Source organism: Miniopterus natalensis, chromosome 21 (genome assembly GCF_054644295.1).
Source record: "Miniopterus natalensis isolate mMinNat1 chromosome 21, mMinNat1.hap1, whole genome shotgun sequence".
NCBI classification, from domain to species: Eukaryota; Metazoa; Chordata; class Mammalia; order Chiroptera; family Miniopteridae; genus Miniopterus; species Miniopterus natalensis.
The window spans coordinates 13293060-13313952 of NC_142101.1; the positions used below are offsets into that span (position 1 = coordinate 13293060).

Consider the following 20893-nt stretch of genomic DNA (forward strand, 5'->3'; position numbering starts at 1 on the left):
GAGGAAGAAAAACTTTTTTCCTGTTCCTCATGGGCTCACTTATCTACTACTAAGCAGGTGGATGAAATGATGAGGGCTTCAAAGGTGAGGGATGAAGGTTTCATATACACAAAAAGGGCGAAGTTCAAAAAGTAATTTATAGGACTTGCCTTCCTTTCTTCTTTTGACCCCTAGGAATTTAAACAGTGGTTACTTTTCAGGCTAACACCAGCCATCTCTGAAAAGCAGTGTAATGTAGGGGTAAGCACGTGGCTCTCCCCCACAGCAGCTATGGGGCCTCAAGTCTTCCATGCTTCAGTTTATCACCTGTAAAATGGGGTCATTAGAGTATGTACCTCATTAGGTTAAGAAGGTAAAATAGTACAATATATGTAAAGTGCTTAAAACAATGCCTGGTTAGCGTTAGCGCATAGTATTATTTTATTTATTTTGTTTTAGAGAGACAGGAAGGGAGAGAGAGAAACATTGATCAGTTGCCTCCCTCCCTCAAGTCCCCTGACTGGGGATCAAACCCGAAACCTGGGTATGTGCCCCAACCAGGAATCAAACCTGCCACCTTTTGGTGCACAGGGCGACGCTCCAACCAACTGAGCCACACCAGCCAGGACAGTATTATTTTATTATTAGTGGAGACCTACCATGGGCATGTACCATCACCAGAAAGAAAGGATGAGAAAGGAAAGAGTGGACACTTGGAAACAAAATGAGAACGGTATTATTGAAACTCTGTGGCTAAAGCTTATGAACACACCTATTTCTATCTATTTCCATAATATTTATCAATAATTTAGGAATAGAGACATAGATATTCTGAGAGAAGGGTCAGAGGCATAGCGGCAAACTGGACATCCTTCTATTTCAGAAATGCGTACAGAAAGGCTGCTCATGTGTGTGAAGATACAAATCTCGTTAGCATTAAAGGAGACGGCAAGTCTCTAGAACTGTCTATCCTGGTTTAGCCAAGCACAGCTCCACAAGCCACAAAAAAGAAGCTAAGAGATACTGTCTTGCTCTTTTGTTGTTAATAACTGGCACTCATTGGCTCATTCAACCAATTTTTAAAAAAACATTTCAGCTACTATGTTTCACATTTGCCTATACATTCAGCACACTTTTAAAATAAAGATAATTAACTGGAGAAATCTAGAGATTCAACCATTTTTTAAAACTTCATGAATAATTACCTGCTACAGTCTTTCAATGTTTTAATTTTTACAAGTCTAGCCATTAGATCATTCCTTCTCTATGGGCTGTGCATACATGTTCAGAAACCTTTTCCATAATAATTAGAATTTGTTTGTTAACAATCATGGTTGTGTTTTACCATTACTGTTATGGTTATCACAATGCCAGGAGGATGAACAGCATGTATGAAACTGAGAGTAAGGAAGACTGTCCAAAGGGCCTGTTGTTTGCTATGCAGGGACTCCAGGGGCTATTAATTATTTATCTACTTCTCAAAGTTAATAAATAGGAATGTCTTTTGCCCTTTATTCCCCAGCTGAATTTAACCAAATGAGAGATGGGTATGTGCGTGCAGAGTTAGCCATCTGAGAATGCAGGCGGTGCAAGTAATGAAAAGGAGATTTTTTTTAAAAACAAATACATTTAATGCCTATTAAGTATGCACATCACTGTTTTATCTGGCATGTTTTTTATTATGAGTAAATTCTCATGAATATTTTGATGGTTTTAGAGTGTACTTTAAAAAACATGAGTGCTTTAAAAACACATTTATTAATACAAAAAAAGCAACATTTAAATAACACATTGTCTCACACACACACACAAAATACTTATATATAGTTAGAAAATGCAAACAGTGAAGAAATAAGAACCTCCCTCCTCACCACCCCAGTCCTTCCAGCTAAAGGTAAACCAGTTTATGCTTTCCACCCTCCCAGGGGAAAAATGTATGCATATATGTTCATTTATTTACCAGAACAAATCATATTATGCACATGTTCTGTTACGTGCTTTTTTAAGTAATAACACATCATCTTGATACCATTTCCATCTCAGCACACGTGATTACCACATTCTGTTTGCTCTTACACACATGCGTCAGTGAGTATCATCTTTGCATACACAGCTTAGTGTTAACATGTGTTTTGGGTTTGTTTTTTTTTCAGTGTGACCTACCATGAAAGTCAGTGCAGCAAGCACAAGCTACTCCCAGCAGTCTACCCCAGCTGTGTGGTGAGAAAAGAGCAATCTAGTTATCTAGTTTCCTCGGTTTATTTCAGATCCTTTGGAAACTTTCCTGAGAAAACTGTGATTTATACATGGGTCTCAGAACAGCTTGAAGGGGCTACTGAGAAAAGGATCGTTTTCAGCTTAAAGGAGGTGAATCTTTCTACCTGTTCACTTCTAAATGTAAAGGCTCATGTGGCAACGCAGGGAGTCCTGTCTTTGCACTTAGATCCACTTGGTGGCCACCCCTGCCCCACTTCCAGGAGTGTACCGAATGCTCACGGCATGAACGGAATGCTTGTAGAAGGGGAGACATAAGCAAGTGCTGGACAGCCATGCATCGAACAGCAGGTAAAATGGCCTGATCACTGTTCCCTTCACTCTATTACACAGCTAACTAGGAACTCACGGCTTATGGAAGACCAATATTTAGGATGTCTGCCTAGAGGTGCCCAGGAACACAGCTGAAGGCGAGAGTTTGGTCAAAAAATGTCTACAGAGGTCACAGTTCAGAAATTTAATAATAATAAAACCATCTCATATATTTACACTTAGTAGCCTCAAATCCTTTTTGAGATGATGGAGGATTTAAATTATATTTTGAAACCTTTCAACATAGCATTTTTCCAAATATTTGTTATCTCAGTTGACTCACACATCATTCTATGACACAAGTAGGCCAGTGTCACTCACTGTCCCCACTTCAAAGATGAAATGACTGTGGAGCAGCAAAGTTAAATGACTTGCCCAAGGCCAATTGGCCGACTAAGTGTTCTGACTCCAAGGGCTGTGCTCTTTCCTGAATTCTCCCAAGCCCACTCTCGTCCAACAAGTCCAGCCCACCAACTTTAGAACTCCAAGCAAAGAAAAGCTAAAAATGAAGCTAGAGAAATAAATATAAATATATCCCTCTCTGGGGATACCCGAAATCTTGAAAACTACCCCTTCTTAATAGAACTTTGAAAACTTAAATAATATTAATGTTGCTAAGTGCCAGGTTGAGATACCAAACTTAAACCTTGACAGGATAAGAGTCTTTTACTAGTTTTACAAATTTATCTGTGAAAATCCGGTTTTATGTTCTATTATAAACATCCATACTATCTCAGCTTTTAAAAATCTAGTAGCTCTTAATTTTTACAGTTAGGACAATGCCCTGGACAGTAATAGTGGTCTATCAGATATTTAACACCTATTTCTTGAGTTTCTGTCAGTCAGGACTGTCCTAGGTGAGTGTTTTTTCAAACTCTTTAGAATGGGGCCTACAGAAGAAATAGTCTCAACTTTGTAAACCATAGCTATGTATCTGTCATAGAAACCAAATTTTCACAAGGCAATAATTACCCTTCCTATGGGTGATTTACTTGGTTATTTTCTATGCTTTTATACTTTTCCATTTCATTTTTTAAAATTGTAATTATGGACCAATACATTGATTTTATGACTCACAAATGGGTCACGACCCACAATAATCTGAATAACACTGGCTCAGGTGAACAATACACAGGTCCTTCTTCGGGGAATTTATACGCTACTTGGGAGTCTGTCAGCTCAACTGTCTACTCTGTAGCTGACCTGCCAACATCCCTGACAGAGGGTGATATACCTGAGAGCGCCTGAATATCTCTAGGGACAAAGAAATGGAATGTATATTTATGTGACTCATTTAACTTCAGGCCTGTGCTATTTTTCCTAAAAGACAACGTCAACCTTTTTCCCTAAACCCATCTCAGTCTGTTGCAGGAGGAGGGTGAAGTGGAGAAGGAAAGTCAGGGGGACAGAGGTCTAGAAAGGCTCCTCTCCTCTCTGATGGCTTCGAGAAGAGGTCTCAGCAGGTTAAAACATCACGAGCAGCCTCCAGAACTGGAGGCCTAGTAAGTGATACTCACGATGCGGGCTAGGCGGCGGGCGGTCGGAAAGGCTCCCCGAGGAGGTCGCGGTGGCCGGTCCTGGTCCTGCGAGGGGCTGCGGGCAGAGGGCGGGAGAAAGCGGAGGGCGCGGTCAGGGCGCGCACGCACGGCCCAGATCCAGGGTTCTAGTAAGATCGCTCTGGGTGCCACAAAAAAAATAGAAAAGCTGGGCTGTCCGCGTCGAATTTACACAGCAAGTCCGTCGGGCCTCTTTTCTTAACGCAGCGCGAGCCTTATCTGCAGCTACCGCGAAACGCCTGTTTCCTTGGCGAAAGCTGCCGACTTTTTATCCAGAAGCTTGTCCTCGACGCTGCTAAGGGCCCGATAAATAATTATTATTATAAACTATTTTGCATTGCGCCAGACTGAAGTTTTGCATCAACAGTAAAACAAGAGCGAGGCTGTTCGGAGCTCCCACACACACAGGGACCCCTGGGGGCGTCGGCTGGCACTTCGGGCCCGCGGGGCCGCCGCAGCGCCCTCGGAACCGTCGCGAGAACTCGCGCGCGTCTCGGCGGCCTGACCACGTCGAACGCGAGTCGCGCGCCCGGCCGCCGGGAAGCCCGTCGGCGCGGCGGGAACCCCAAGGCCAGGTTCCTGCGCCTGTCGGGCCCCGCGCCGGGCTCCCTCGCCCTCCCTCCCGCCTGAGGGGCGCCACCGACCTCAGTTTCCTTACCCATTTCTCCACAAGCATCACTTTTTATCATTTTTCCAAATTCCCAAAGGGCGGGCTGTCTCCCAGGGCCTCACACCTAACTGCGTGACGAATGCCCTAGAATTCAGGGGTATCGGGTGCGTTCACAGAGTCGATAGTTTTTGACACGAAAACTACTTCAGAGTAAAAGATTCCCCCCCCCACCCCCAATTTCTGGGAAGACGTCTGTGCCTATGAGGCGCATAGCGCGCCAGCCCCATACATGTAAAGGATTGTCGGGGGCCGTGGGGGCCGCCCCCCCGGCGGCCAAGACTCGGCCCAGTTTTACATCCGCACGAACAGGTCGGTCCCGGGACGCGGAAGCCTCACCTGTCACCTGAAACCTCAAGCCTGGCTCCCGAGGGGCGTCGGAATTCTCCGTGGGAAGCGTGTTTGGGACGCAAGTGGGGTGCTGCCGCCTGAGCTGGGCAGTGACTCGGGCGGCAGCGGGCGGTAAGAAGGGGTTCGGGGCCGAGGGCGAGCGGGACCCTCCCCCGCGGCCCCTCCCGCCCCTCCGCTCCTCACACGCGCCGGCGTCGGTGACCGCGCGTCCCCGCCAGGTGCTGCTCGTCTAGGGCATTTCCGCTTCCGGGTGGAGCTCAGGCTCCCGTCTGCTCCTGTCAAAGCTCCCGGGCAGGCCCGGGCCGTGGAAACGCGAGTTTTTCCACAGTCAAGGGAGTCCTGGCTCGCGCGCCGCTCGCCGTGAAGTGCGTGGACAGGGCCTACCCTGACCCGGCGCCTGGAAGTTGTTGCAAAAGCTCGCCACTTGCCCGACCCCCAGCCCAGCCCGGCCCGGCCCCGCGAGGGGGGAGAGCGCCGTCCTCCCACGCCCGACATTCCCGGGTCACGGGGGGTCCACACGCTCCCAGAGGCTCGCGGACGCGGCCCCCGGCGCGCGGCGGCCCGAGGGCGGGACCAGCTCGCTCCGGGCCCCGCAGCCCCGCCAGGCGCCCGCAGGGGCCCCGCTCGCGGTGGGGTCGGGTCGGGCCGGGGTCGGGCCCTGCCGGCCCGCGGGCAGCCCGCCCCTCACGGCCGGCCGGCCCCGGCGCACGTGCCGGGTGACAGGCCCCCTATAGGTTCCATACCTGCCACCGGAAGTGAGTGAGGAGGGCAGTATAGGCATTTCCTGTGACGCCAGCGCCTGGACTCCATTAGGCAGCAGCTGGGGGAAGAATCAACACACCAGGGAGCGGAGCGGAGCGAGCCGAGCACTGAGGCGGCAGCTGCCTCCGCTGCCGCCCGCCGCCGCCGCCGCCGCCACCGCCCGGCCCCCCCAGCGGCGGGCCCCGCGCCCCCGCAGCCGCCCCGCCGCGACCCCCGGGCCGCGCACCCGAGCTGCCTCGGGAGGGGGGGGGGGAAAGGGCCCGGATCCTCCTTCTCCCCCTCCTCCTCTCCCCTCCGCCCCCCCTCTCCCCCTACCCTGACCCCCGCCCCGGCCCCCCTCACCCCGACCCCCGCCCCGGCCCCCGCCTCCCCTCCCCCGCCTCGCCCCCCCGGCTTCCCACCACGGCCTCTCTCGGCGAGGAAACTCTGGCCTCCGCTTCCTCCTCCTCCGACTCGGACACCGGCGGAGCCTCCCCGCCCCCGCGGAAGAAACCCCGAGCCTCGGCGGCGGAGGGAGCAGGAGAGCCCGGGGCTTCGGCAGGCAGAGCAGGCCTCTCCCCTCCGTCCTCGTCGTCCCCGTCCTCGTCGTCGTCGTCCTCCTCCTCCTCCGTGGTGGTAGTGGTGGGACTCCCCCCGGCTGCCGCCCCTCCCGCCGCCGCCGGCCCCCAGCGAAGTAGCGGCCACAGCCTGGTCAGCGGCAGCATCATGCAGGCCAACGGGGCAGGAGGAGGAGGAGGCGGCGGCGGCGGCGGCGGCGGGGGCGGCGGGGGCCAGGGACAGACCCAGGAACTCGCCTGCCTGTCGGCCCAGAACGGGGAGTCGTCCCCCTCGTCGTCGTCGTCCGCGGGGGACCTGGCCCACGCCAATGGGCTCCTGCCTTCCGCCCCCTCCGCCGCCAGCAACAATAGCAACAGCCTGAATGTCAATAACGGGGTCCCCGGCGGGGCCGCCGCCGCCGCCTCTGCCACCGTCGCGGCCGCCGCCGCCACCACGGCCGCCGCCTCGTCTTTGGCCACCCCAGAACTGGGCAGCAGCCTCAAGAAGAAGAAACGGCTCTCCCAGTCGGACGAGGACGTCATTAGGCTAATAGGACAGCACTTGAATGGCTTAGGGCTCAAGTAAGTATCCTTCCCAGGCCGCTGGTGTGGACAGACCGAGGGACGGAGGCTGCGGCGGGGAGGGGGCTGCGGGGAGCTCAGAGAATGACCGCCGGGCGCGCAGGGCCCGGGACACTGAGGACGCAGCTCCGGCCGGCCGACCCGAGAGGAGGAGCTGACCCAAAGGGAAATAAGGGGAAATCGATCAGTCTGACACATTGTGAGACGGGGCTGGCGGGGGGAGGGGGTGGGCTTGGGGCAGGGGGTGGTAGAAACCAAAAGATCTCCCCCTCCCCACACACCTTCAGAGCCCAATTGTCTGTCAATAAAGACATGCGAGTGTGTCTCTATGTGTTGGGGGAGGGGTGGATTAGAGCTGGTGGAAATAATGAACCTTGGAGGATTTGTTTTTCAAGTGTATCTCAGAGGCATCTTTGTGGGACGCCTCCCCACCCCCAGCCCTGACAGACAACCCGGGCAAACTACCAATCAGCAAAGACAATCGCCGACAAGTGTTTATGGGAACGGAGGGGCCGGGGTCGGTGGGAAGGAGGCTGTTGAACCAATCTGATGGAGATAATGAAGTGAGATACCATGTTGATACCATTTAAAGGCCCTTCTGTGCGTACGAGAGGCCTACCCACTAACTCGACTGAAATCCCAATTTAATACCAAGAGATGATTGCCTCTGAAAAAGGGACATCTGATCTGGTGAATCATTTATTTTCCAGTACAATTGAGGTGGCCTTGTGTACCTAAAATAGGGTGAAGGTAGACGACGACCTTGGCCCCAAACCATCGTTTTGTGTACACACAAAGAAAAACTGAGGGGTGGAAGGTAGGGTTGGTGAGAGTGCTCTGGAGCCCTATGCAGAAGCAGAACTAGACTCAGACTAAGGGGAAAAACACGCAACAGCCAGTTTCCTAGCTCCACCACGTAGAAAAATGAGCTCCTATGCTAATCAATGCTGTCGTCTTGGATTTACAGATTTGTTCTGGTAGGGGGGAAAGAGCACTTTTAAAAAGTGACATAAGTATTTTGATTCTCAGGCAGATGGTTGATTGCGCTGTTTAGCTGAAAAATAAATGGGGTTGAATAAGAAAGCATTGAAACATAAACGTAAGACTGATAAAGGAGGATTCTTAGGTATCAAAATGTGTAAACCACTTTTGATGAGTCTTTTACGTTCTCAAAGAGAAATGTAGGAAGATTTCACTGTTTTGCCCAAAGGAAAAGGAATTAGTATGAAAACAGGTTTTGATAAATGCTAACAACGAATTACTGAGACCAGAAGCAAGCTGACAGCAGCAGGAGGAAATAACTCGTGACTGTTTGGAACCTACACCATAGTAAATTTGCTATTTTTAGTATAGAGAGAAAGGGGATGATTTTTGATGCTGGATTTATTTTAATTTTAAAGACTGACCTACTAGAATTTCTATGCAAACATGATATCTGGATGTAAGGCTCTTGCCTAATACAGGCCGTCACTATCACCTTGTATGGAGCTAACATTTTTTTTTTTTATCTTTCGAAATTTAACAGGGTTAGTTTGTAGATCCTGTTTTGTTTTGTTTTGTTTCTCGCTTATTTAACCATTTGGTTACAACATGTTTTTAGAATTTTATACTTCATTTAAATTTCTGAGGCATTAAATGGCAAAAGTAGGAAGAACTTACTTTGCTTCTAGTTTCAGGAAGGTTTTTAACTTGACTCGATATAAATGAAGGTGGCAGTTTAGAAATCAAGTTGGTTTGGCCAAGCACATTAAAGCTATTTATTTCTTTTTTCTTCATGAGGTTAGTTTAAAAACTTTTGCAACTGTTTTCATAGACATTAGTTTATTTGGAAGAGTAAACCCTGAAGTTGGTCAGGTCTTTTTTACACTGTATCTCTCCTGCAGCCAGACTGTTGATCTCCTCATGCAAGAGTCAGGATGTCGTTTAGAACATCCTTCTGCTACCAAATTCCGAAATCATGTCATGGAAGGAGACTGGGATAAGGTAAAGTAGGGCCTATAGAGCTGTGTGACTGCTGCTAAAATTATGTATCTGATGTGCATGTTGTGACATTTCTGTTTTTCTCTTATACCAATTTTTGCAGGCAGAAAATGACCTGAATGAACTAAAGCCTTTAGTGCATTCTCCTCATGCTATTGTGGTAAGAGGCGCACTTGAAATCTCTCAAACGTTGTTGGGAATAATTGTGGTAAATACACTTTTGTTCTTAGTTTCACATTTATGCTTATGTTAGTAGGTTATTGATAACTCTAGGCTTCTGCCTCTTAGAAAAGATAAGGCCTAAAAAGAATTAAATTTCATAAAATTAAATTTGTAAACTAGGATGAGTGTTTATGTGTTAAAGTTTGAATTTTGTATTTTTAGAATAATGTTTAGTAATGTCATTTGAACCTAGTTTATAAATTAAGCTTCTACAAAATTATATTGAAAGATCATGCTTTTTGTGCTATTTAATAGGAGTTTTATACTTCTAGAATCAAGGGCAAATTATACTTTTATCTCATTTAAAATACTGAGCGTGCTGGTAAAGAATGTGCTTGGGTGTGTTTATATCTATATAGCCCTGAGTAGCTGACACTTAAATTTTTAAAAAATCTTTGGCAATTATAATTATACTTAATTCAAGCCAGCTCCAGTGGTGTGCTCACCATTTTCCATTCTTGCATTCCAGTTGTGTGAATTGACAGTGTCAAAGTTTGTATAATATGTCTGACTCTGGTGGAGGGTTTGTATGTGGATTTGACCATTGGGCTCTGCTTACTGGTCTTATTTCCCCAACAAGATCAATTTAGTAGTTTACCTGTTAGCCTGTTTCATAAACCTTGATGAATCTTTTATACTGATAGGCTTTAATTCTTCAGTAGATGTTGGTGAGAGAGGAGGGGATAAGTTTTTTCTAAGTGCTTGTGCTTGGAAACCATGAAGAATCAGCTGCTGGCCTGTTCCTACTGGCTCTTTAACTTCTAGCTGATTGATTTGTTGTCAAAAGCAGTTTCCTCTCTGGTGGGGGAGGGACAAGCCTGAATAGGAAGTGAAGTAAGGAAACCAGCTGTTTGTTAAATATTAGTAAACCAGTGTTACTTTTGATTTTTTTTAAATTGGGTCAAACATTAATCTTTTCTGCCTTTGTCTATAAACCTAATAGAGTCTCCTGTTTTTGTTTTCTGGGCTTTAAAAAAAAAATCGTAATTACAAAAGAGTTTTCAAATTCTTAATGTAATTTTATACAATAATATAATCCTAGAAAATGGCCTTCAGGTAAATTAAAGATGCAAACAAATACGAACAAATACGGGTTCATTTAAATTGATGATCTTTGTATTATCTTTTTTCTTTACTAAATACTTAAAATACTAAAAATTTTAACTTACTATTATTGAGTCAGATAATTGATAATTAATTAACTCATGGAATAATCAATTCCATGGTAAATTTTTAAAATGAAAACACAGAAGATAAAATAAATAAACATCTTTATTCAAAAGGATTACAAATTTTCCAGTGACTAAATTTTCCCCAATTAGTGTGTTTGGAGTTTTAAAAAGAAAAACACCTAAGTATATTTTAACTGGCCAGTTTTTCCTAAATTGTTAGCTCTGACAGAATGGAAGGTGACCCTAAAATAAAATAAAAGCATTTAAGGCCAAAATAAGAATTGGGGTTCTTTTCCCATCAGACAAGTTAGCACTGCTTATATGGTAGCAATAAAGAACTTGCCCATGAACTATTTTAAAGTAAGGGTATGTTTTCTCGGAGGACTATTTTCCCTTTTTAAGCTTCACCCAAATTATATCTGTAATTTAGTAGTAAAAATTTGAATAGGCTCACGTCCCCTTTTTTCTTACATTTTTATAGTAATTTGAGACTTCTGTATTGGATTTAGATTATGACTGTATCTCATTAGAAACCTTCGTTAGAAGCAACATGTAAACTGAATAAAGGTAGTTTTAGATAATAAGGAGGAATCCTTTCTTTTTACAGCCTGTTCAGTCTGTAGAACATTCTAGGATCTAATAAAAGATGAAGATTAAATCTCTGGCTGAGCCTCACGCCATCAAACTGTTTAGGTATTTATACAAAGAAAGGGGTTCCAATTTTTATCTTACTTTAAGCATTGATGAATCAATTGCTTTTAAAAATGCAGTTCAGCATTTTCTTCACCTTTCTAATTATGTTTAGATTTACTCCTCTCTCCCCTTCCATCTCCAGAAGATAATCTAATGTAAACATAAATTTGTAAATAATACCTTAGAAGACAACTATTTGGCTGTGTTTTTTTAACATAATTATTTTAACTGTATACCGAGACACACTTGATGACTTAGTCTAGACTAAAATTGTATTTTACTTTTTAGACCTGAATGTTTTTATTGACCCAATCCACTTTCCACTCTTCCCTTTCCACCTCCCCACCCCCAATATTTTTAAATGGTTTCCAGTCAAGTGATACTAGAAATAGCAGAATTTGCTCGGGATTTTCTGGAAGCTGAGCTCATGAATCAACATTTTTTTAGTTTGGGGAATTGGGGTGGGTATTTGAGGTCAATAACATAGAAAACTTTTGTATGTCTAAAAATGTTGGATTATTTTTCAGTATGATAGAAATATGCCTAACAAAAGTATTCAAATATTAATGTACAAGAGAACTAGTATATTTTAAAGTCAAATAGGGAGGAGTTTTGAGAGCCATGGTTTAAATATAATTCATTTCCCCTTTCCTCTGAGTCATTTAATTGATATGACTTGGCTATAACCTTATTCCAGTGCTAGTCCGAACCACTACTAAGTTGGCTAAGAGGCTGTCCTTGATAAACAGACTTCCTGTGTATCGTAACTTCTGAGGTTTTTGGGGGTTTTTTTCACATTGAGTTCAATGTAATTGTATGAGAGGAAAGGATATAAACCAGTGCAAACATTGGGTAGGCAACAGCCAGATTTACCACGTGGAACTATTTTTCAAGCTATCTTAGTCACTTATTAATTTCAAGTTTCTACTAGATAGCAAAAGAAAGAAACACTGCTGGACCCAAAGATGCTACAAAATTAGCAGAGACCAGAAATAATCTAAACAATGAGTTGGGGAAAGATAGAAAGGGAGAGTACATTTTTTCTTTCTTTTCATTTAAGAAGCTCGTGGTCTTTTAAAAAAACAGAAGTAAAGCACTGACCCCATCTCAGCAAACTTCAGTTTTTCCTTATTTTTAAAACTTTTTTAGTAAATAAATAACATCATTTTTGAAAGATGTTCATTTTCTTGAAACTGTATTTGCATTTTTGTGCCCTAAATTTGGGGAAGTAAAATACAGTTTTACTCTCCATTCTTATCATGGGCATCAAATACTCGAACTGATTTTAAAGAGAATAAACATTTTCTCTCAACCACATCTCTCTCTGCTTGGCCAGCAGTGTGCTCGTTGCCATGTGCACCACCAAGACTTGATATCTGTTTCAGGATATTCTTTGTCTTAATCTGGATAAAATGACTCAGAGAGAAATGTTCTCGCACTGCTTTTATAGCATTCCCTGTATACAGAAAAACGTGTTTATATTGGCTTCTCTCAAAGTTTTACCCTGCCTTCCTCTTCTCTCCTCCCCTGCCTCTGCCCCATAGAAACAGAATAACATGTTCTAGCAGGATCTTGGTGGGAAAATAAGGGGAAAATAGCCCTCGGGACACTGTCCCTACACACATTGGAATGGAGGAGGGGTGTGCATAGGACCTAATGATTGATATCTAATAAATAAATAATTTGCCCTGAATTTAAAAAAAATTTTTTGCCCCAAATTCCCAGTTGCTAAGAAAATTTAGTGAAGAAATAAAATACGCAGGCTGGCCAGCCCCCATGTGGCATTGAAATGAAACAATTCTGCAACTAAATATGATTCTCAAGTTTGAATCAAAAACACTGTGTGATATGAAACTTTTAACAGTATATTGATAAAGTGGAAATATACGCACTCGTTTCATAAAGAGTTGAAGTTTTATTAAAAGGATAAAATGGTGAGAATATCCAGAATTAACTTCAAATATACGTTTTTTGATTTTTAAATTGTTTTATTTAGCCTTTTGTTTTTTGTCACCTGATGGACTTTATAGAATTTTTTAATTTGATATATAAAAATAAACTTAAGGTTACATGTACAGCAACACTTGTTAGGGCATCTTGGAAACTAATCTATTTCTGAAACGCTCATTTAGTCAATCTAACTTTGTAAAATTTGGTAAGTGTAATTTTTCTAGAGTTATAGGAGCTTATCTCATAGTTTGAATTTTTTCCTATTGTTCTTTAGCTATAGATTTAAGATTAGAAAGATGTATTTAAATGTATGCCTAATTTATATGAGAGGTTTTGTTTTTATTTATTTTCTCTAGAAGCCATTTTTATAAGCTTGTAGGTTATGCCTTTCTCCTAAGTACTCCCTAATAGAAAATCTTGTAGAGCAGTTATATGATACTCTTAATTTTGTAAATAAATAATTTCTTCAAACCATTTTTTGAGAGCAGTATATTTTAATAGTTTAAAGTACGCATTAAACGCTTTTTAAAGTAAGTGGATTTGAGAGTTTTACCACTATATTTCTTGGAGTCTCTAAATATAACATTTCCTATCTGCTAACAAAGCTTTCTACCTACATCAGTTGGCTTGCAAGCATCACAAGTAGTAGATAAAATGAGAAGTCCCTCCAAGGTTAGGTTTACTAATTAGGTTTAAGGTTTAAAAGAAATTCCAAGCCTGATATTCATAAATATCTCTTTCCTCTAGCAAAAAGCTGCTAAGATTTTCAAATTACTTTCAAGTTAAAAGTAAAATAATATAGTAAAGGAGCATTGGAAAGTATTGAAGCCCAGCACATTTCAGAAAAAAACTAAAGTGCTTCATAAGTTGGAAATGGTTTATCCTTTGAGGAGAAAGCTGATAAATGTCTGTGCTTCATAGTTAAATACATCAGTGATCAATCAGATTGTTATCAATCCACGAATACAAATATTGAATCGTTTTAAAGACCTTTGAGTTGAACCTTTATTCCTTCTTAGAGTGAGTCCAACCAAGCTTATTCTTGTCCACTTTAGTCATAGGAAACTCAGTACCTTGCACACCAAACTTTAGACCATTTGCTGGGCAGCTCTTCTTACCTTTGATAAACCAAAATCTGACACTTTGTATCTTCCATGACTCTAGTTCTGCTTTCTGGTCTCCTTAGTCTTTCACATTGTGGATTTTAAATAATCCCTCTATTAACTGAGTTTTCTGCAATTTTTTCAAAACCTATTCCATAAAATGTTCCTATTGCCCTATTATAAAAGTCAGACTTTTTACAAAAAGCAAATTTAGAATACTTAGAACAGTTCTAAATTTTTATAAAAGAAATAAATTGTAGGTGAATGTTTTGAAGGCAGAATTTCATTTTTTCCCGTTTTGATGTCATTAATGATTGTATCTAATTTGAGATTATTCGTTCAGAGCCGTTTTATTAAGACATGGAATTGAGCAAAGTCACATTTAATATACTGTGACTATTAAACCAAAATATTTTGAGTCATATTAAAGCTTTATAAAAAGTTATTGTCAAAGGGCGTAGTAGAATGGTTTCTACTGTTCTGTTTAGGCACAAACATTTTCTGAACCTTCCATCAACTTTTTTCCCCTGACTGCTGCTTTCTATCATGTCAGAGGATGAAGTTTTTGCTGCTGCAGCAGAAGTACCTGGAATACCTGGAGGATGGCAAGGTCCTGGAGGCACTTCAAGTTCTACGCTGTGAATTGACGCCACTGAAATACAATACAGAGCGCATTCATGTTCTTAGTGGGTAAGGAAGCTTAGTTCTTAGGCTCCAGGTTGATGGAGGGGCTGTTACTTTGATCAAGGCCACCATTCAAGGTTACATCTCTAACATTTTTTCAAGATCTGAATATTGCTAAATTCTTAGGTAATATTTATCTGGATAGATCTGCTTATATGCGTACTATTATTTGTCCTCCTAGGAAGGGTTCCGTATTAGAATAGAGAGATTTATGTGAGTAAAAAGAAGAAGAAATGTGTATTGTCAGTGAAAGGCCATTTCAGAATCTTCTGTGAAAGCCCTATGGCAGAATCTTCTATAAAACTAAGCAGTGAAGTTTCCAGTATTGATGCATGTGTTCTTTTAACGTATACTCATCATGTACCAGGTCCTTGCTAAGCATTTCATACGCACAGTCTCATTTTATATTCATGTCAATCCTTTAAAAGTTAGAGTGCCCCAAGGCTTGGTTCTGGACTCCCTTTCTGTTGTGTCCACACACTCCTTCAAGGTAACCTCATTTGGTACCATGCCTTCACATACCATCTATATGCCCGTGGCTCTTGAATTCGCCCTCTCATCTGAACTGCCAGTGTACATATCTATTAGCCTACTTAGCAGTCTCCATTTGGCTAATAGGTGCCTCATAGTTAATGTTCAAAACAAAATTCTTTATCCCAGTTGTCCGTCCACCCACTTCATCCTCACCGATCTGTTCCTCATCTAAGTAAATGGTAACACCTTTTACCCACTTGTTCAGACAAAAAAAGTTAAGCCTCATCCTTGCATTAATTCCCCCCCCCCCCAAATTATAAGGTAAAGTTTATTTAGAAAGTTAGAGGTGTAGTAGAAGTGAGCCAGCTGGGCTGCATAGGCTCAGGAAGCAGGTTATAGAGGCAGAAGAAGGGCCCTTGGAGCTTAGGGGAAAGACAAAGGTAACGTACCTGGGGGAACAAGAGGAGAAAGGGCCTAAATGTCCAAAACATCCCAGATTTGTCCATTTCTCTCCATCTCCACAATTTCTACCCTAGTTAAACCATGTATGCCTTTCCCTCCCTTAACAATGTATATTTCACATAGCAGCCACAGAAACACATAAGCAAAACCATGTATTAACCCATGTCTCTCCTTTTTTTAAAACTTCCACTGACTTTCCAGCACACTTAAAATGCAAAATCTCTGCTCAAGCCCACAGGTCCCTGATCCTTCCCTGCCATCTTTTCCCTTATGCATTACTGTAGTGACACTAATGTCAAGGCACTTATACTGCCTGTTCCTTTATCTTAAATACTCTTCCCCTATTCGCTGCATAGGTCCCAGCCCAAATGTCCTCCCCTGACACCACCCACCAGGCATTCCCTGTCACATCACTCTCTTTTTAATTTTTTTTCTTTATAGTATTTTTCACTATATGATATGGCCCAAAGATCTAGAACAATATCTGACACATAATGAGTTTTCAAATACAAAAAGATAGGCACAGAGATGTGTGGGGTTCATTTTAGAGATTTTGCAGATAAGGAAACTTGAGCCTCAGAAAGTTGAAATAACCAGCCCAAGGTATAGCTAATTGATCAGCCAAGATTGAAAGCTTGGTTTGACTGATTTCCAAAATCATTGGTCTTTACCCACTACTACATCTTGAAATAGTAAATTCTGTACCTGGCAAATTTCTTTATTTTGGTTTCCTCTTTCATAAGGCAGCTGATTCTGTATCACCAAAATGCCATTCACATGGTAGAGGCCCCCCCCCCGGCAATAGTGCATACAATTTAATCATATTGTTTTTATTCTGAAATACGCTTTATCCCTTGAGTATTTCACATAAAGAAATGGCCCAGAGATTACAAGATGTGGCATTGGCATCAGAATCCAGTCCAGTGTTTTCAGTTACACCATGTGACTTCCCATGAACACATTTCATTTGAAACCTTAAGGTGTAAGATTCTCAAAAGGGCACAGAAGCGATTGTAGGTCATTTGTGCAAAATTTAAAAGTAAACGATTTTCTCATAAAAGAATTGGTAATAAATTTTACTCCCAAAAAGTTATTTTAGAAGCCAAATTTTTGCAATATCGAGCTTATAATAGGATGACTTAAGTTTTAGCTATTCATACTATTTTTGAAAAAGCAAGTTCTCCTCAGCTAAGACACTATATACTAAATAACAAGAGAGCAGGTAGTTCTGTTGTTGGGTAAAAGGCTATTAAATTATTTAGATGCTAAATGCAATATGCTTTATGCAATTAAGAAGGAGGAGGTGATACTCAGGTTAATTGAGAGGTTTCTGGTACTTATATTACCATATATTGAGCTCTATGTGTATGCCAGGTAGTGGACCAAGTACTTCATATACTCCATCTCATTTAACCCTTACTACCCTGCTCCATACCCTCTTTACAACTGAGAAGAACAGAGTTGTCTGAGAACAGAGTACCAGACAAAATAGCAGGAGAGTTACTTGCCAGGTCTAATCTCCATGTTTGAATAATGCCTTCACTTCTTTTACTTTTAAAGCCCGTTCTTCTGAGAAGAGCCAGAACCAGGTCAGGGTCACACTTCCAGCAGGGGGCCCTCATGTATTCTCCAGAATCCATGAACTTTAGCGTTTATGCCTCCTTCGGCACATATAGTGAGTAATAAAGCAGTTCCCAAATTTTCTGCTTTGGGATCGCAGTACCTTTCACAGGATGACACAAGGATGGTTGTCCAATTATACCATTTCTTGAATGACGTTTATGATAATCTCTTAAAGGTATGTTGTTTTGTTTAATTAACTTAGTATATCTATTAAGATTTTTTTGAGTTTTGTTTTGCTATTGAGAAACGGCTAAGTTGCATTGTGGTTAAGAGCAAGTTCTGCAGCTAGCGTGCCTGGGTTTATAATCCTACTTTGCCTCTTAACTTGACCCTAAGCCAGTGACGTAGCTTTCTGTCTTGGTTTCCTCATTTATAAAACTAGAATAATAGTACATACTTCATACAGGGTTGTTAGGAGCATTAAATGAAGTAATAATAGATGTCAAGTGCTTAGAACAGAGCCTGGCACACAATAAGAGCTATATATAGGTAATGATAATAAATATAAGAAAACATTAATAGATAACATATAGTACAATAATATATATTTAGCTTTTTTTTGTTATATAGCGTTTTTACAATTATATCCAGGTGCCAGATTGTATTAATGAATTGGGGCCACTCTAGAAGTTTCTTCTTGATAAGTGTTTCTTAGTAAGAATTAGATATCTTAAGTATAATCAGTATTTTTCAATTATTTTTAATCCAGAGAAAAGGGCTTGATATTTGGTTCTTTCTCTCGTATTTTTAGGTATCTGATGTGTAGCCATGCAGAAGACCTACGTGCAAAAGCAGAATGGGAAGGCAAAGGAACAGCTTCCCGATCTAAACTGCTGGACAAACTTCAGAGTAAGAGTCTTAATTTTTGGTGTTTCTATGTTTGCTCTTAGATTAGAAGTAGATGCTTTGGGCGGGGAATAGATGTTATGAATCAATTAGGAAGACTTGTGTCTAGACGTACTCTTATTGAGTGGTTATTTAGGGAAAGGTTGTGGGGAAATCCATTAAGAGACCCTTTAAGCTAGAGGTTTTCAAACTCTGCCATGGAATCTAAGAAGCTAACCTCAGGAGTCAGTGAGAGGGTGCTGGTCCCAGAGCAGTTCCCCTTTCATTCGTTATATGGAATGATGCGCTAAGATTTTGTTTGGGGGCAAAGTGCTGTGGTTAGAGGAAAAATATGTAAGCCACAGCTTTAAACCATGAGTGTTTTAAAAATATTTTGTTTTCAATAATAAGGCCCAGATTTCTTAGATAAATTGTTTTATTCTCCCCGTATATGTTCTGTAACTTCCCAGTGAGAATAAGGGTTTCATTTTTGCCACATTTTTATATAAAAGATCTTCTTTCCCACCCTGGTTAAATCATGTTATTCTCTATATTTCATGTTTTGTGTTGAGCTGGGAACAGAGATCATAAGAATCAGAAAACCAAGTGATTGAGGAGATAGAAGGCATTAAAGGATCGGAATAGCTTGGTATCAGTATCAAAACACCAATTATTCCCTGAATTTTCATTTGTCATTAGAAACAGTTTGGTGGGGCCTGGAATTTTCCTTGTTCCAGGATTTTGACCTGTTCTCTGTTAACTGGAGGTTTTTCTTGTACTTTGAGTGACGCATAGGCTCCCTTTGTTACACATCTTGTTTAATTTTGTTTTCATTGTCCACCTTTTTATTTTTTGATTTTTTGTTTATTTTTTAGAAAATCCACAAATTAAAGCCCTCCTGTTCAAGTATCTTCCATTCTAGTGGCAACACATCTGTAGCTGCAGAAAAATAAATATTAATAAAGCTCACGTGTTACATCGCCCAGAACTACTCTGTTTAAGGGACAATATTATTAGGGTGAGGGCAAGTGCAGCGGAAGATCAGCAAGTGTCTTAAGTAAAAGTTTGTCCTGTTTTGTTTTGTTTTGTTTTTAACTTTAATTTTTATTTCTCTTTTTAAAACTATCTTCTATTAAAGCCTATTTACCACCATCGGTGATGCTTCCCCCACGGCGTTTACAGACTCTCCTGCGGCAGGCGGTGGAACTACAGAGGGATCGGTGCCTATATCACAATACCAAACTTGATAATAACCTAGATTCTGTGTCCCTGCTTATAGATCATGTTTGTAGTAGGTAAGAGGAAAACTTAAATTCTGAAGTAGTCTAACATTTTGCAGGCTCAATTTGAACTTTACTAAAATGTTTTCTCTTTTAGTTTTATCCTACAGCTATAAAACAATTCATATCTGATTCAGCATTTGTTCATAAGTAAAGCTAAAACTACTGAAGTTGAAAATGAAGAGAAATTTGTGTTTCTGTGTAGAGTAAGCCACCCTTGAGAACTGAAGCTGGAATTCAAGTTTTCTTTTTCTTATCTATGAGTTTGGTTGGTCATTTTCTGTATCTGGCCATTTTTTAAGGACTCATAAGGGATATTGTATGGAAATGCCAGGGATCCAAGTACTTGGTGTCCTTGAATATCACAGATCACTTAGTGACTCTTTTCTGGACATAATGGGTATTTTAACTATGGCCCAAATTATTTTCTGCCCATAAAGATTATGAAAATATTTTATCCTAATGCAAGTTCTGCTAAAAATTATTAGAATAACAGATATTAACTTTCCAGTTTAGGTTTTGTTTTTGTACCTACCTGTGTACATTGTTTAACCTGTAAGAATTAAGGCTTCACTTTTGATGTTAGGAGTATTTTGAGTAAAAATGTCCCTGCTGTTTTAACAAACTTCAAAATGACGACAGAGCTTTAATTTTTAAGATACTGAAAAAAACAAATTGTGAAATCTTTCAAACTCCAGGAAGGAAATGATTTGGGTCTGGAGAACCAAATAGGAACAGCTGCAGTGCATGTGGCCCGTTTCTTCTGCCAGACATCGTCGAAGAACCACTGAAAAAAGCATGACTAGGAAGGACAGAAGCACATGAGTGTGAGGGCTTTGGGAGAACGAGGAACTTTGGAATAACTTAAAATAACACATGCGCACTGTGGGTTATGATAGTTCTTTAGGTGTGCATAAGTTTCACGCGTAGGTGAGTCCTCACCTCGTTCGCCCTAGTTGCAATAAATAATAATAATTTACTTGAGCTATTGGTTTTACATTTCAGGTGTTATGTATCTTAAAGTGCTAGGTAATTAAAGATCCTTTCCCTTTACCCTTTTTTATTCTATAACATGATTCTTGGACTTGGTAAGTCTTTTCATTTAAATCAAATAGAGGTAGGAGGAGACAATATATTAAAAGGCTTTATGGTTTCTTATTTCATAGCTCCTTTAGGGAATTTGAGACCAGTGTGAAAATTAAGGCAGTTGTGAACCCAAATCTTTTTTTGGTTCTTGAATTCATTGTTGATGAAATACACTGAGAGGTATTTCTGGCAGACTTTATGACTCAAAGGTGTCAGTAGGTTAAGAGAGTGCTTTCCTGTTTGGAAACTGAAATCTATGAGAATGTGGCCTATGTTTTTCCTAGGTGCTTTAACTTCTATACCAGTTCCTTTGAAAGTAA

The 20893-nt window shown here is 41.6% G+C and overlaps 1 protein-coding gene across 3 annotated transcripts in view; it reads left to right on the forward strand.

Annotated features, from left to right (window-relative positions):
- Positions 1–6271: 6271 nt before the first annotated feature.
- The window catches only part of WDR26 (WD repeat domain 26), a 38867-nt gene continuing 24245 nt past the window's right edge, over positions 6272–20893 (forward strand). Inside the window, exons 1-6 of one of the 3 annotated variants that reach the window (XM_016221187.2) lie at positions 6272–7019; positions 8903–9002; positions 9103–9207; positions 14693–14829; positions 18134–18231; positions 19346–19502. In XM_016221187.2, the coding sequence (XP_016076673.2) occupies positions 6607–7019; positions 8903–9002; positions 9103–9207; positions 14693–14829; positions 18134–18231; positions 19346–19502 (1010 nt within the window). In that variant the 5' untranslated portion in view covers positions 6272–6606. The remainder of the gene's footprint in view (positions 7020–8902; positions 9003–9102; positions 9208–14692; positions 14830–18133; positions 18232–19345; positions 19503–20893) is intronic. The other 2 variants (XM_016221188.2, XM_016221189.2) reach the window with 2 other exon arrangements.